This window comes from Symsagittifera roscoffensis, chromosome 2, assembly GCF_963678635.1.
Source record: "Symsagittifera roscoffensis chromosome 2, txSymRosc1.1, whole genome shotgun sequence".
Taxonomy (NCBI): Eukaryota; Metazoa; Xenacoelomorpha; order Acoela; family Convolutidae; genus Symsagittifera; species Symsagittifera roscoffensis.
The window spans coordinates 10,658,026-10,675,369 of record NC_087063.1 but is presented as its reverse complement, the minus strand read 5'-3'; the positions used below and the strand labels follow the sequence as shown (position 1 = coordinate 10,675,369).

The 17,344-nt window shown below is 36.5% G+C and overlaps 1 protein-coding gene across 1 annotated transcript in view; it reads right to left on the bottom strand.

Annotated features, from left to right (window-relative positions):
* The window catches only part of LOC134840275 (uncharacterized), a gene marked incomplete in the record, with an annotated part of 30,307 nt that extends 17,731 nt beyond the window's left edge, over positions 1–12,576 (bottom strand). Inside the window, 6 exon segments of the mRNA XM_063856024.1 lie at positions 2,125–2,154; positions 4,643–4,695; positions 7,267–7,433; positions 11,281–11,423; positions 12,185–12,322; positions 12,552–12,576. Coding sequence (XP_063712094.1) covers positions 2,125–2,154; positions 4,643–4,695; positions 7,267–7,433; positions 11,281–11,423; positions 12,185–12,308 — 517 coding nt within the window.
* Between the last annotated feature and the right edge of the window lie 4,768 nt (positions 12,577–17,344).

Below are 17,344 nucleotides of genomic sequence, written 5' to 3'. Positions count from 1 at the left end.
ATGGCCTGCTACAAGAAATGACGCAAAATTGAAAATGTTGATAAATTCTAAATTTATGCGCCCGATTTTCGACAAACTAGGACCAACTTGCGACTGAGAAGAAGACTGTTTTTTCAAAAAATGACCAAAAAAAATCTGTCAAAATATTTGGGGGTCCATAACAAGAACGCGCGCGCGTGGATGGGGGGGGGGGAGGAGTTGTGTTGGTTTTGGTGGGCGCTGTTTCTTCAAGTGGGTGAGGGATGGGGTTTAAGGGATAACGCGGCAAAAGTAGGGGGGGGGGGGGGTGTGCTGTTTTTTTTTCTGCATGTTGAGATAAATAATATCTGAACAAAAAAATATAATTAAGCATATTTGAGATTCATACTAAAATAGTTCAATTAGAAAACAATTTTAGAAAACGAAAAAAAAGTTTAAAAAAATTTCGAAATTATTAGCTCGAAATAAGACAAACCGGTTTTTCTCGATATTGTGAGAAATTTTTAAGGATGTTCGAATCACGATTAAAAGGTCTTCAATATGAAATATCACTCGACCCATTCCGATGATTGTTTCTGCTTCCTGATTTTGCGTGGAAAACGAAAAAAAAGTTAAACACACCCGAATACAAAGTTCCTCCCCATTTTCAATTGTCGGAGCAAAATTTTAGTTTTTTGAGCATAAAAACGAAAACAATGCATAAAAGATCAACAATTAAAGCATATTTTTTTTACAAACATTTGATCAGTTTCTTAGAGTTACTAATATTGCTAATGATTCAATTGCAGTTTATTGCAATTTTTTTCCACGAGAACGAACTATTTTAGTGCTCATCTGCCTAGTTTCACTTTATCAAGCCCCCTTGAAAAATATGAATTCCAAGACAATGACGCTTAATTCAAGGGTGGATTTAGACGAGTGAGTTTGTCAAAAACAATTCGGCCAAAATAGGGTTTTTATAGCGTTTCGGTAGTGCTCAGAAAATCATATTGGACGAACTAAAAAAAGGTCGACAAAGGTCCGCCCCTGCTTATTCTGTTACATAATTGGGTATATCAAAGCAATTGATTTTTTTTGGTATCTACCACTCTTCAGAAGAGGTGACAAATTTTAGCAGTAGTTACTGAGGCTAGTTTTCTTAAACACAAGCCACCCGCACTGACAAAAATGAATTAAGATCATCTCAAATTGTAATGAAAATGGATTAAGATAACAGATTCGAGGTCCATTTTCTTCAATTTTTCGATTTGTAACGCTTTTTCAATGTCCTTGAAACATCAATATTATAGTCAAAAATTTTTTTATCTGTAATTCCCCCGGGCACTAAAATTTGTAAGAATCTATACAACACAATTTAAATCAAAATTTTTGATCAAAGATAAATTTTGTAGCCTTTTTTTGCGCTTCCCCCTCAAAATTAGAAAATAACTTAAGAATAGTTTTAGGGTCTGTCCGCCAAATTTAATGTTTGAAAATAGTACAAAGGGGGATGCTTTTCGTCGGCAGAGGATCGAATCACTGAGATGGGAGGTTTTTTCACTGTTAGGTTCATTTTTTTTGGGTCGAAGCTGAGCACGCAAAACTAACTGAACACGCTTCTTTATAGTTTTGATTCCTAGTTACTCATATTAATTGAAAGTCTGTCAAATCAAGAAAAATTGTATATATTTGTTCAGAAAAAAAAAGATAAGTAAAAGAAATTTGACGAAATTACTCGATATAAGCCTAATAACGAAAGGGTGTTACGAGTCAAGTTTTACATTTTTCATTGGAGTGAAAAGTGGGAAGGCTGAAATTTAGGCATAATTTTATCTTGTTGAGAGACTTTTTTTAAGTATCGAAGGTGATTAAATGAAAATATTTACGTAAAAATTTGAGATGATTGTCTCAAAAGAAGACAAAATTAACCCATTTTTCTGCATAAACCTCTGAAAAAAACCTCTGAAAAAACCTCATGAAATTTATAGAAAAACTGTGGTGCGAAAAGGCAAAAAATTTCTATTTCGAGAAAATTAACCACCCACAAATGACTAAGGGTTTTATTTCTCGAATTAGAAACTATATTTCTTTCTCTACTCTAGCGCAGCAGTTTTTCACGTTTTGGGCGATGAAGTGAAGCTCAGGAAGAGAGTAATAGATTCCTACCGTCGAATCCTTCCACTTCCAGGGCTATTCCTGAAACAAAACAAAAACAAGTTTAAGAAACAGATTCAATTCATTTTCTCAAGTTCCTTTTCTCAACCTTTCAGCATCTACAATTGATAGACCTTGTAATAAATCTTCACCTTTCCTTCACCTTTCCAAAGAGGGGAGAGGCTTTCAAGAAGAACTCTAAAACGAATTAGATTCAGTGCCGCATTACAGTTTTTCCTACGCACCGAAAACTGAAAACTCAATCAGATTTTTGGCATAAATAGTCTTAAGTCGGTGCATTTGATGCTTTTTTGCATCAATTGTTCTCAAGGTCAACTTTTCTGCAGATAAAACAGTATTATATCTACGGAGATGTATAAAATAGCATATAAATAAACAAGACTGCTCGTATATCAGGGTAAAGCCTTGAATTTTCCGACTGCACTTACGGCCAATTGAAGAGTTTTTGTTTTGGTTGAATAATTGACAAAATAATTGAGATTTTTTATTTTTTTTCTTCATTTTGTCCCCCATACGCCATGTAAAAAACCAAGGGTGTGTTTAGCGTCTCGTATTGTGATAATACGATTAAATTGCTGGCCTCAATTCAATTTGGAACGCAGTAATTGTTCCGATTTTCGGTGTGGTTTTTTTATTCAACCAATTTTCGGCGATCAAAATAACAGTTTTTAACAAAAAAATTTTAAATCCCATTGAAGATATGGAATCCCTAAAATCAAATGTAAAAAGATATTTTACCTACGATCATTTTTTACCTACGAGTTCTAGGAGTTTGTAAGTTGTTAATTTGGCCATGCAATTGTAACAGTTTAATCATAATGTTGAAAGCGTAACGCGAATAATTTATGGGTGACGAACTCAAAATCGTTCCAAATTTAATAGAGACTAGCTAGTCCGTCTTATTTTTTCTGTACGACTCAAAATTTCACGCTTTGATATTGTCCAAAATTTATAGGTTTTCAATATTTTCTGTTCCATACTATCCGATATGAATTGAGGGACAGTTGGAATCTTCAGAGTTTTGCCCTGATATACGAGCAGTCTTGTTCCGACTTTCGTAACGATAGTAATGTAATATTTGTGCTCGGGGTGTTTTTTTCTTCAGACAAATTTCGACTTTACAACTAGCCATTTTTGATGGAATTTTTTTATACCATTCAAAAGGTTTTGTTGGCGATATATTTTGCGCTGCTAACGCGTAAGCTGAGATTTATTCCGTCTTAGAAATCGTTCCAAATTGGTTGAAGGAAGCTTATATGCCATAAATGATTTGTTAATAGGAGCAAAATCTATCACTTTTTACCTAATATGGTGGGGGATGTTTTTACAGAAAATTCATTTCAATTTTTTTAAGGAATTTTAATTACATTTTGTTAAAATTGAACTTTTCATGCCATTACTGCTTCATAAACCTTAAAAGTCAGTCGGAACATTCAGGGCTTCGCAATACTTGATCTTTGATATACTGTACAAAATTTATAGAGGGGCATAGTTAGTTAAGGGGCATATTTGGAACATTCAGGGCTTTGCCCTGATACACGAGCAGTCTTGTTCGCCTCTCACGCATATAATAAGTACGTAATATAACGCACTTTGTTTTTCGCAAATTGCCCAAATTAGCAATTTTCAAACGCCCGCAACGTACGAAAAATGATCACAGGTGAAATATCTGTTTAAAGTTCAGTTTAGGATAACAGTATCTATCAGATAAAATAAAATAATTCCGTCGATAGCGCTAAGTTAACAAGTCGAAAACTGACTGAATAAGAAAACACACAAATCATAAATTTTCAGCCCTTTCTTTGAAAGTCGGAACGAATAGTACCATAAACTTTGTTCCTACTAGCTTTCTTATGTGTTATCGCATGCTTTTTGTAACTATATTTGCAACTCTGGAAGAAGAATATCATGATTCTGAAAGAACTCAATGAACATTTTGGCATGGCCATTAAATGGCAGTTGCATGACTACTTATTCATTTTCACTGTTTTTAAATAAAAAATTTAATAAAAGCTACATTTCTTTTGTTAAGCTTATTTACAACCAAATTTCTGATTTAAAATAATACGATTAATAGGCCGAATGTTTTAAATAGTGTTAGTATCATGCAATTTGATGGGCTAATATGTAATTAAACATCTTTCCAAAAAATTTTCAATATTGTAAGCTATTTTATCATTATGTTAAAGTTACGGTCCCCAATCTAATATTTTAAATAACATGTTTGATCGTTTTCCTGAGACTTAACATTTTTGGATAAAATTCGACGTGGATCTATTGTGTTCTTAAAAAGTGGGATCTCGTTTTTCTGATATGTCCCAGAACACTAAAACGAAGTTTTTGGGAGTTTTTGAAAAAATCAGACCAAAAAAAGTCCTGTTGTTTTTGACCCACTACCTCAAAAAATGATGATGGAAAAGTGATGCCTTTGCCCTTTGAATGGCGGGGTCTGAATACTAAGCCTGGGTAAATCGGAATTTGTTTTCCCACTAAATGACAAATAACATACCAAGTCGGGTTCTGCCGATGTCGCGTCGGATTGAAGTCACAAATTCATCCACACTGAAATGCAAAATTTAATTATTTCAGTTAAATTGTCGTACGGTAGATTATGAGCGTTAGGTGAATAATTAACTTCCGATCATCAAAAACGAATTTGTACGAATTGCTTTTGATTATATACTCAATAGAACAGTCAGATCATTGTCCTTAACTTTTACTGACGGAACCATGCGGTTCACACTGCTGATGTTCACTGCGAGACCAAACTGTGCATTTTGTGAAATAGAAGAGGATTCCGCAAGAAGGACGCCCCTTTGGTCTTTCGTTCTTTCAACTTCTTTGATCGTTCCGACAAAACTTTAACATGCTTAAAGACTTGTCTCTGGAATCCAGGAACATACGGGTATAGGGCAACAGGCCGACGGGACTTCAAGCCGATGGGACTTCAAGCCGAAACTAAAATCTTACCAGCACCTCAAAACACTATTTTATCATCTCTAAAACGTTGCTTTTCAAAAATTCAGGCATGTTTAGTCCATAATAAGCGTTGTTCATGACAATGCACCACTTCTGATCGTCATCCGTTAATAACATCAGCCGGTTTTTGAAATGCAAAAATTATAAACATGAAAAATGTCTTCAACCATGTTTTACTTTTCAACTTTCCGAAACATCATTTGGAGGTTTAAACTTTATGAAAACGCCAATTACTAGTGAAGAAAGATCATGAAATTCAGAAATTCTTCTAAAAAGTTTTCAAATAAGTCATATTTCCCCGGGATGACCTCCATAGACCGAAAATGCTAATTATACAATTTCATACACTTAGTCTATGGAAAAATGCTAATCATAGAATTTTCATACATTTTTGCAAAATGAGTTTAATCGAATTTCAAAGGTATTTTATTGTTGTTTTGGTATCGAAATTGGTATCTCTTCATAAAAAAAAGGGAAAAAAACCATATGAAAAAAATGCTAATCATACAATTTCCATATATGGAAAATGTATGATTAGCATTTTTTTAAAAAAAAAAATTGTAAAAAAACGCTTTGAACAATCAATTCGACTGCTGGCAAAGCATTCAAGCGTTTTTTGGGCTGCTACAACTGAAAACTTTGACTTTTTTTTTTGTTTTTTGAAAAAAAAACACTAGTCATATAATTTCCATATATGAAAATTGCATGACTAGCGTTTTTTTAGAAAAAAAACAAATTTGAAAAAAAAAGAATCAAAAACTCCAGATTGTAGATAGGTAAATCAGCACATCAATTTTTTGAACTTGATGTGAACTGTTTGCAATGACTCGTTTGTTTAAAACAGACTTTGTCAGGAATCAAAATTTTCAGAAAAAACACGGGTGTTTTTCCGAGGATCAATGACAAATCATGATAGGTTCTACTTCTAGAAGGCGTTCTTGGTTTTAATTTAGCAAGGATTGAAAAACAAAACGGTTTGTTTGCGACCATTTAAATTAAGGAGTAGTGTTGTCTCTGGATGTATTCTAAATTTTTTTCAGGAAAAATCTTGTATCACGAATAATCATTAGGATGTGTTTTATAGGGAACTGTTTTAGATGTTGATGTCAGATGTGATTGGAAGAGAAGAAGTCCAGAATATTGATGCTTCTGGTGGACTGTTTCTTGTTTTGGATTACTCAGCTAGCTAACAGGTTTTTTTCTTAATTTTTCTGAGGCAGTCCCTCCTGGTTTGGAGTCCCCCTAAGATAAGATTAAGAAATGCTCAGCTTTCTCAGTGTGTGAGGAGAATTGACTATGAGAAATCAATTTTCTCTGGTTTTTTCTTCTCTGTTCAGAGATTGCTCGTCGTATGGGATGGGAATTAAAGTAATTTTTTTGCCTCATTTTGCTGGATTTCTAATTGTTAAAAAATGCTAGTCATAAAATTTTCATATATGAAAAGTTTCTAAATTTTCAATTTCCATATATGAAAAAATGCTAGTCATACACTTTCCATATATGAAAAAATGCTAGTCATACAATTTCCATATATGAAAAAAATACTAATCATAGACCTTTCATGCAATTTTCTGTACGTATGGAATTGCATGGAAAGTGTATGACTAGCATTTTTCCATAAATGGAAATTGTATGACTAGTATTTTTGGTCATCCCGGGTCACGACTTTATAAGGAACTATTCGGCTTGAAGTCCCTAATTTTACGATTCGGCTTGAAGTCCCGTCGGCTTGATGTCCGGCACCCGAACATACACACAAAATTGAGCGCCTACCCAGTGCACAGGTTGTCCTCGTAATGTTATGCAGGACCAGAACATTGGTAAGTGTTATTCAATTGAAGAATTCGATCACGTACGATTAACACAAAGTGTTGAGTTCAGGGCTAGGATGTTCCAGCCGGATGACATGTAATTTAAACAAATATAAGTTTAGTCATAAACCGACTTTTTTTCTAAATTTCGCTCAACCCCGCAGCCCCCCCCCCCTCCGGCGCTCAGACATTCCCTGGACCCCCTAAAAAGGTCTGTCTGAAAAAAAAGTTGAAGAAGTTTTCTAAAATATGCTAAAAAGCAGTGCCCCTCCTCCCAAAACCATACTGCCCATACTGCCCGTCCGCTACGCTTATTGATTAGTTAAAGTTTAACTTGACTGACTCGATGGCGTCCTGTTTGATCTGGAGGAAGTTGAGGAAGATGCTGATTTGTAGGATGAGCATGACCACCATGGTCGAGTAGAGGATGAATCCGGTGTAGAACTTGGCCCTCACATTCTTCACTTCCAGTCGCTCCAGCTCCAACTCCTCCTCCGTCTTCTCTTCTCCCTTTCAAGATATAACAGATCTCTTCAACTTATTCCCCTATTTGCGAAGAAGGGGATATTTGTTACACTTTTTTCTCAAGGGGGAAAGTTTAAAAATTTACATGTGCTTAACCTTGAATTATTTTTATAGGGTTGGCAATTTATTAGTAGGTACCAGATGGGGGGCGTAAATACATCCATAATAAACAGTATTACGCTGGCGCGGATTACGGGGAGCGGGTTCAAGGAATCTCAGGGAATCTATTTCTTGTAAAACCTACATGGTCCATTTTTTGGCAATTTTTTTTAAAAAAATTTTCTTCAATGTTTTCCGGTATATTCATTCAAAGAGACTCTGAACAATACGATGTGTCGAATTTTCGCAAACCAACCCCATTTTTTGTCGTAAATATTTGACAAACTCAAGTGCGCGCAAAAACATTTTGCTAATTGAGTACCAAAAAAGCCTGAACTTTTTTGTTTCTGTCTTACAACGAATTTTGTTTGTACGAGCGTAGAGGTAATTCTAACCAACTGGTGGTAGGCACTAAGTTTAGTAAGAAACCACCATTTCTCTAATAGTTTTATTACTGTATAACACTGCATAAATGGTCGACACTGAATAACGTGATAGCTTGTGTTATTTAGGACTTCTCTGGAGCCGCGAGGTCACCTGGAGCATGGCCTTCAATAACTTAAGATGTATAAATAATTAAATTTAATGAAAATTTTACTTGTTTATTGGTACCAATGATATATCCTGACGGATGACACTCCTCGGGAGCTCTCAAAAATTTTCAAAATCCCATAGTCTCCTTTGAAGAAGGCGCCTCTTTTGATGGTGTCCGTTTAGGTGTCTCCCCCTTTCTGTTGTTATCGATGGCCTTAATTGGTATGGCATTACTAAAATAGGCCCCGAGGTTGCTTGATTGATTGCGTGTCGAGTAGGGTGAAGTTCTTGTGGGCAGAAGCAATTTCTTCACGTCCAGTTTCTCGGATAGTGGTTTCTTTTCAGATGACGAAGTTGATACATCTGATTCCGAGGACGAAGGCGATGGCATACTGATAATGATCACCCTTGGTTGTGGTACTCCTTCTGTTCGCTTGCCATGTTGTTTTGATTTTAAGCTTCCTTGTTGCAACCTTTTTTCCGTTCTTTGTACGCGGTTGTTCCGACGTCCATTTCAGCTACCCGAGCTTGCTGCTTTTTATTTCTGCGTGATTGTTTCTTTGCTGGTATCATTTGGAATTGGTTTTTACATTTTTGGGCAGATTTGTACGCTGCAAAGTCAAATAAATTTTTGAAGCGAGAGTTCCTGTAGAGTTTTGGGCTTGGTACGAACGCAAAATCACTGTTTCGAATTTGTCTGGGCTGTTTTCCGATTGTTTGTCCTCAAGCTGTGTATTGTGTGTACGTTAAAATTTGCCCGCCTCTGATTCATACTTTTGTTGAAATAATGTGGGTTTTTTAAATTTTTGTGCTGGTCTAACTGCTTTCCTTGCTACTTGCTGAATACGTTCTCTCAATTTTTTATATGTTTTTTGTCTCTTTAATTCTTAGTGGAAATTTTCGTTGTCTGGTCTACTCAGTGTCCAGTTTAATGAGTTCCGGAACCATCCCCTTAATTCCCGGCGCTTGATGGTGACCTCGTCCTCCGACCAGCAGTTCTGTTCTAGTATCTGTTCTGATGTCAGTCGCAGTCTCTCTAGGTCCTGCTTGTCTGGCATCGTATTCAGTTTTTTCATTGTGTTAGTTTAGGTTGTTTTTGCTACTTTTTGTTGATAGACTTGATGTTGCCATATTTGAACGCCTGCCTATGTGTATTTAGAATTGACAGATATTTTTCGGGTGTTGGTTTTTTTGTAGAGTTTTCAATAAACATCTGACTCTAGTTTGTATGTTTTTTTCCTGGGGTCAACTTTAACTATCTCTAGCATAACCAACAATGTTTAGATTAAGCGTTCTAGCCAATCGATTGCCTCATGGTCGTCTAACGGTGCAAACAGTAGCTTACTGTTGATTTCTTTGCAGTATAATTGAAATTTTTTCGCGTTAATATTTGTGTTGGCCGCATCTAGTTTTCCATGAAATTCTATTAATCAATATAATCCGCTTCACAAAGTGATTGATATGGCCACTTTGGATGGGTATCTACCTATGAGTTGGGTAATTGGAAAACCGATCTTCTGCGACCAATATATTTTCAAATATATAAAAATATATTCAAAAGATTACCAATTTACAAATAAACTTTTATTAACATTTGCATCCAATTTGTTTTTAACCGATGTGAAAAACATTTCTTCTTTCTCTACTTGTATCTTATTTAATTTGCTTATACGCGTCCTTGACAATTTTGAAATTTTAACTAGATATTTTTCAGCTAAAATTTTTCACATCTTCGAAAAGAATTGTTGTCTTGAGTTCAGGTTTAATAATTACTTTTTATATCTGATCATTTTTGGTAGACCATGTGGTTTTAAAATTTGCCAAATTGGCCAGTTTGGTACAATTATCGTGCGTATATTTCCTGCTATTAACTGTAAGCGGAGGTTTAATCGCCTTGAAGTTGTTCCAGATTGGATTGAGGAAATCCCGTTGGTCTAATGAATACTTTGCTCAGTGCAAAAAGTATCACTATGAAATTAGCATAGCGTGTGGCGGGATGATGCTCAAAACAAAAAACTCCAAAAAGTTTGCATTTTTGAAAAATTTATCAGTTATTGCCATATAAACTACTCAATTTAAGTTGAAATGCAGTCGGAATTATCAAGGTCTACGAGCGTTTGATCTTGTTGGAAACCTGAAAATTCTCACGAGGGAGGTACCGAATGATGGAGAGCTTTTAACCAGAGCAGTGCCTTTTTGCTAAATGGACATTTGTACAACACCCAAAAAACATTATTTCCAGAAAATAATTATAGCTGCACATCAAAGTTTTGCTGTACATTTTGCGCAGATATATAATGAGGTTTTGTTTAAACTGTTGTAATTTTTTTTCCAAAGCCCGACCTCAATTTCGCATTTTTTACAAATTCGTTGTTTGCATTTTTTTCTATCGGTCAACATTCTTTTCCATTGTCTCAGCTTTTTTGAGATTTCTGAAAGCCCAATTCTGGTTGACTGGATTAACTGAAAAAAAATTCATACATTATATTCCTCCATCTTTCAGGAACGCCACTGGAAAATTCTAAAATTTCAGAAAAAAATTTCAAGTCGGCCAATACACAAATTATTACCATATTTAACAGCCTCAACCCGGGCAGCTAGAAATTAATTTTGTTCAAAGTTTCAAACGGTAGGTGCGAGAGGACACACCGTATTTATTTCATTGTTGGATTTAGTTATAGTTAATAGTGATGTTAGCCCAATGTAAGTTTTGTCTTTTCTTAATTCAGTTTTGCGCGTGCGGCTGGCCAAACTTTGAAAATATAGAGGAATCACAATTAAAGTCAAACCAGCGTGCAGTAAGTGACGAAAATTATTAATTTATAACTTCCGCTCAAGTTGTTCCAAATTTATGAGATCTTTAAGTTAATTATTTTTATTTGAAAAAATATGTTTAAGGAGAAACACTTTCATTTTCTCAACCAAGAAGCGTAAGCAGTCTTGGTCCTTTTCCACTTCAGGAGTTAGAGAGCTTAAATGGTTTCAGAAAGCTCAAACAATATTTTTGGTCGATTAAAAAAAAATCAAAGAAATATTGGACAATTTATCGAGAGTCAGTACTATTTGAGAAAAGTTTTAACCCACCGTTGCGTAGAATAAGAAATACAGGAAGATATAGGCTTCATTAGGCGAAATTGCGTCGGTATGTTTTTAAGTAAGGCTACTTGAAAATCATCTTGTACAAAAATTAAAATATTACCTTTTCGTTTTGTTTGTCTGGCATCTTCAGTCCCATAAAGCGCCTCTTCACCAGATTAGTCTTCATCTTCTTGTCCGAATCAATCCCCCCACTGGTACCTGCATCCCCTCCCTTCACACCACCGGATGAGGTTGCGCTAGTAGCTGAATAGAACAGATTACCCTTTTCAAGTTTCATGCGTCAAATTATCGAGAATCAATGTTTTGTTTTCAGCACCTCGTTGACAGTCTTGAAAAAAAAACTTCAACACGCCATTTTTTTTTCAGTACCCGCAATCATTAGCAGCTTTTTGGCGATACTTGAATTGAATTGGTTTTCAGTACCATATGTTGCTCGACCAAAGTCTCGAGAAATCATCAATGAGTGCCTGCAGTTTTTAGCACACTATTTTTAAAATGGTTTATAAAGCGGTTCTGATTTTCTGCTGTGAGGTTACCCGAACTAATGCTGCATCCAGGGATAAAGTTCAAGCTAATAATAAAGTGATTCCAGCTTTACTTACTATGGGTGATTCCCTGAAAAAATGCGAGGAATGGTAGTTCGTTTTAAAGTTACTTCAAGCTTTCGGCTATCTAGAAAAAGTTATCGGAAAAAAATCATTTTGAGTGTCGGTGATAATCAGCTTGAGTGGGAGAATTTGAGTGTGCTAAAACGACACATAACTATAAGGACGATTTATCCACAAAAGAAAGGACCAAGTTACGAGCTGGTCAGCTCAACACGGATACCCATTCTAGCGGCTTCCCTTATGAAGTACATGCAATTTTTTGGCTTTTTTTTGGCTGGGTAATGTTGCTTCACTCATGACAAAAATAAACTTAATAGTTCGCTTTTAATTCACTAGAATCATGAACCACGACATGCAAAAATAATTGATGTTTTGTTGGTAATGGTTTGGACTTACCTGCACTTGACTCTCCCGCGAGGCCGATGAAACCGCCGCCTACCTTGCTCGGCCTCTCCGAGAGGGGAACTTTGAGAGACTGGCTCTTCCGTTTGTGCTCAAAGTCTTTCTCATTCGAATCCATTTCGACGTCAACTGCTGACACAAGGTAAAAGTTTGAGAAATGTTCCCCATAAACATTTAAAAACGAGTTTAAAATGTCCATCTAAATTTTAAAAAAAACACAGGAAAGTTTTAATTTAGAATAGTTATTTAGCATTTTAATTTTCGGCACAACTTTTTTAAACTAAATTTTGAAAATAATTTAATTTTTGATGGTTTTTCCCCATTTTTGTTTTCAGTTATTTATAGGACCCATCTTTCATACTTTTACCAACAGTCAAATCAACTGCAGAATTGATGTTAAAAAAACAAGTAAGAATTTCGATTAATGTTGGCTCTATTTTTTGTTGAAAGGCATCAGAAATGAGTTTAGATGAAAGCGTTTTAGATACCAATTAGTTAAGGAAACAGGAAAAGTTAAACTTAGCAACCAATGCATAATCTTTTTTCGGCGTTTTTTGCAGCCTGTGGCATCTGTTTTCACCGCCTTTAATTAACTAGAATTATCAATCACAACGGCATGCAAACAGAAGAAAAGTTTCGGAACATTGCTAATTCAATTTACATTCACTTTGACAAAAATTAAAATCTAAAAAGCCTTTTGCTCCGGTTGTCAAGCTGATTGTGAATATAAGGTGACGGTGCACTATGTATAAGTCTCATACATTTTTTTCTAAGTGTGCCATACAATTTTCAAATGTAGGGTATTTTCGATACTTTTTACGCCCCTTGCCCCTTAACTTTTTCAAAACATCGTTTTTAGCCTGTTTTTTTTTTTTAAAAATTGCCTGCGGCGCAGGAAGTTTCACTCAAAACAGGGTTTTTCTTGTATTTTTGGAGAGCTCCGAAAACCGCCCCTCCTAGAAAACTTATACGCACGCCACTGATTTCTATGTTTAGGAACTCCGAATATTGGCTCTGATTTTTTCTCTAAAAATTTTATAACCCGGTTTGAAAAGATCGTTTTATGTATCGACCGTATGAGTTGAACGATGCCTGGTCACCGACGAAATTATATTAGTCAAAAAAATTAAGGTTGACCAGAGTCGACACATAAATCGACCACGGTCGATACTTGAGTCGAATAGGGTCCACCAAAGTCAGGCAAAATCGATAACAGACATCGTTCGACATGCAGATTCGAGAGACGACATTGTTCGACCCATACGGTCGATTCGGAAATTGACAACCTCAACAGGGGGAGTAACAATTTTTAGAGATATCAGATGCCACCGATGATTGAATTAGTTTTGCAATTTTGTTTTCAGTTGTTAAAATGAACCAGTAAATTTTTTCAAGCTGATGCCGTTTTTCCTGAAACCACAGAAGATATCTGACTGAGATTTTTGCTTATGTTTCACGGTTGATCAAAATGCAACAAACAAAAAGTTATGTTACTACGCCATTTTTCGATCAAAGTTTTCGACAGGTGTCTTTGAAGATAAAATGTCATCGTAAATGACTCAAGAAGAATGAATCTTTGTGTTTCAAGTTTTTGAAAAAAAAAACCGATGAAAAAAGCCGTTTTGCATCCTTTTTTGGAAAATTTTGAGCAAAAAATTCGTTTTATCGCCGCGCGCTACTGTTCAAAAATAGAATATTTTGTTACCGCGAGCACCTTTATAGGGTTGTACGGCCATGGAAATGAATGTCACAGAAATACCACAGGGGAGACCCTTTGGTTGTTGAGGGGTCTAATTCCTGAAGGGAAAAAGAGCGTCTGCCACCCCCCCCCTAAATCCGCCCCCTAAATCTGCTTGTACTTACACTCAACAGGCTTAATTGCTGTTGGCATAGATCAATGTTGGCATATTGCTAGTTTGAGGAGGGTTTAAAAGCCAGAGTTTTTGATTATTGGAAACAAATTGTTTTGTAAAAATGTGCCGTGCTGACATGCTAACCTTTTTAATTTGATAAATTAGATTGATTTTAAAAGAATTAAACTTTTAGGTATGTCATGAGGCGACCTTTGGTACCTCATTATATTCTATTTACTTATGTATTGTCTTATCTAACTATATCTTAATTTCCTACTTAAAGTGCAGTAAATTGATTCAAGGACAAATCTCACCAGCTAAATCGTTTGTCACTTGAGAATCTGAAGCTGTCATTTGCGAAAGCCTTAAGTGTGAAATCTAGTCATAAACATTAAACATTAAAACAATACATTCAATTCTGGATTCGATAATCATTTATTCTTTACTCTATTCTATCTATATTTATATCATATATAATTCAATATCTGAATTTTACAAAATCGTTTTCCCTACTCTAACTGAGGGAAATCTAATGGCGCAGCCAGCAGTTCCTGTGAATGAAGACAGGACTGACCTACTCGGAATACCACCATTTTGGGCGAGAAAATCGGTTAACCCACCTTTCATTTGGGAGACTTGGGTGGGACAATTTTTCTTGGCGGTGAGCCTCAAAGACAACATTTCACCGGGAGAGTTACAAGTTGCCCCAGCAGAGTTAGTGGATGAACCTTACCCGAAGCCCGAAGCACCGAATGCTGATGAGAACGCAGCAGAGGTAGCCAATAGGAACCTCCGAAATGAAGCAGCTAATAGAAGAATCGATGAGTACAACCAAGAGAGGAGAAGAAAAGGACCTCGCATTGTACATAACTGGTGTTACCATAAGGCAGAGGCGCGTTTGAAATCGCGACTTTTCCTCGCACTGGGAAATGAGGGAAAAAATGATTTTCGGATTCTTACTCTCATTTGGACCTCAATACTAGCTCATTCAGAGATTTTCATAGTGTTGTGAGGATGTCTTCAAGGCAGAGCGGGATTACACAGTCGTAAGGATTAAGCTGTACAATACAATTTTCATGCAAGATAATGACTCATTCTCATCATTTTACGCCCGACTTAGCGCTCAAACTGCGTTATGTAATTGGCCGATTGATCAGGAAATAGCAACTTTGAAAGATTTGTTCATTGGCCGCATTCGCGATGTGGAGGTTCAGAGGCAACTAATCAGAGCAAAAGCTAACCTTGATGATACTCTACAACTGGCTTTGGAGTACGAAAAAGGGGCTAAAACATCAGAACAATTCCAAAAATTGCTCCCACATAACAACGCTACTTTTAATATTACAAACTCTAATCGAGTCAAGCAGGAACCAACTTCGTCAGTACAACAATTTAAGAATCAAGGAAATAGCAGCCGTAGAGGTGGTGTAAATCGTCCTAACCAACGACAAAATCAAAATAAACCATGTTATTTTTGTGGCAACCCGTTTTCTTTGGAACATCGCCGGTCGTGCCCGGCTAGAGAAGCTACTTACAATGCTTGCAAAAAGAAGGGTCATTTTGCTAAGGTGTGTAACACTACGAGACGACGCGTTAACATGGTACAAAATGAAGAGATGTCTACAGATCAAGAGTGTAATTTAATTGACGTAAATGGTGACACCGAGCCGGAATATGGGGTCATGGCGATAGACGTTGTGCAGATTAACAATGTGGAACTTCTAAAGACAGCGGGAGGACAACCAAGGAGCCTCAGTATTCAATTACGATCCAGTAATTCTTTCTTCTATTCTACGGTGTACACTGGCAGTCCCGTATCTTTTTTAAACAAGAAAACGGCGGATATACTCATGAAGCGGATTCCCAACATTAAATTTAAGGACATCGCGAGACCCCTTTTAGACGTTACTTATGTCGACTATAACAAGAAACCAATTAAATTGTTTGGTTCTCTGGAAATCCCTATTACATCGAAGGGATGGAAAATCAAGAAGGCGTGTTTCTTGGTCTCCGAAAACCGTACTCGAAATTTACTCGGTTTGAACCTTCATGAGAAGTTAGGAATTGAAACGGTGCAACGCAGACCGGCAGATGTTAGCTACGCGGAGGAAGATGAGGAATTGGACCTGACCTCAAAGTTCTGGAGGGATTATTTTATCAAAAGGTACCCTAACATATTCAGCAGACTGGGGAGGTCAAAAAGCCATAAATTTTAAAGATCCGTTGTTACCCAGACAAGTTAAAGGCCGAAAAGTCCCTATACATTTGCAAGATCGGGTCACGGCTGAGATTAAGAAATTAATTAAAGACAAGCACATTGAAATGTTAGAAAAGTGTACTACAGATCATTTCATTGCATCCATAGTCCTAACAGCAAAGAAAAACGGGTCTATAAAACTCGCGCTGAATGCTAAACCCATGAATGCCCAAATCTGGCAAAACAAATATCAAATGCCTAATATGCACGAATTAATCGACTCGGCGGCTCAAATTATAACTAGAGACACACCTGGGGAGGTGTGGTTTCCTTCTCTTGACCTTAAATACGCTTTCAGTCAACTCCCTTTATCGGAACTAACCAGTAGTCATTGTAACTTTAGTATTTTTTGCGGAGAGGCAACAGGCACATATCGATTCAAGACTGGTTTCTTCGGACTGACGGACATGCCTACGGAATTTCAGAAAGCGATGGACTGTACGTTACAAGGGTTGGAAGGTGTCATCTGTTACCTCGATGATATACTGGTTGTCACTAAAGGAAGAGTTGAAGATCATAATGTACTAGTTGGAAGAGTCATGAGTCGATTGAATGAAGAAGGATGGGCGTTGAAACTTAGTAAATGTGAGTTTTCAGTTAATAAACTAGTCTGGTTAGGTTATGAAATCGATGAAAACGGTTACGCTCCGAAATTCTCAAAAATAGAGGCAATCAAATCCCTGTTGCCACCCAAAACTCTTAAACAGTTAAGATCGTTCATGGGTACGCTCAATCATCTTCAACGTTTCATTCCGGATTTGTACAAATATACAGTCGCATTTAGAGCTTCGCTAAAAACGGAGAATAAGAAATCCTTCCTGTGAGGGGGAGAGCAAACTATTGCGCTCCAAAAGATCTTAAACCTCATCGCAAACATCCCTAATTTGTTTCACTACGATGCTTCGAAAGCTTCGCGAGTTAAATGTGACGCAAGTCATAGCGGGTTGGGGGCCTGTTTGGAACAAGAAGTAGAGCCAAATGTTTGGGCCCCGATTGCGTTTGCCTCTAGGTTTCTAAACTCCGCGGAAATCAAGTATAGTACCA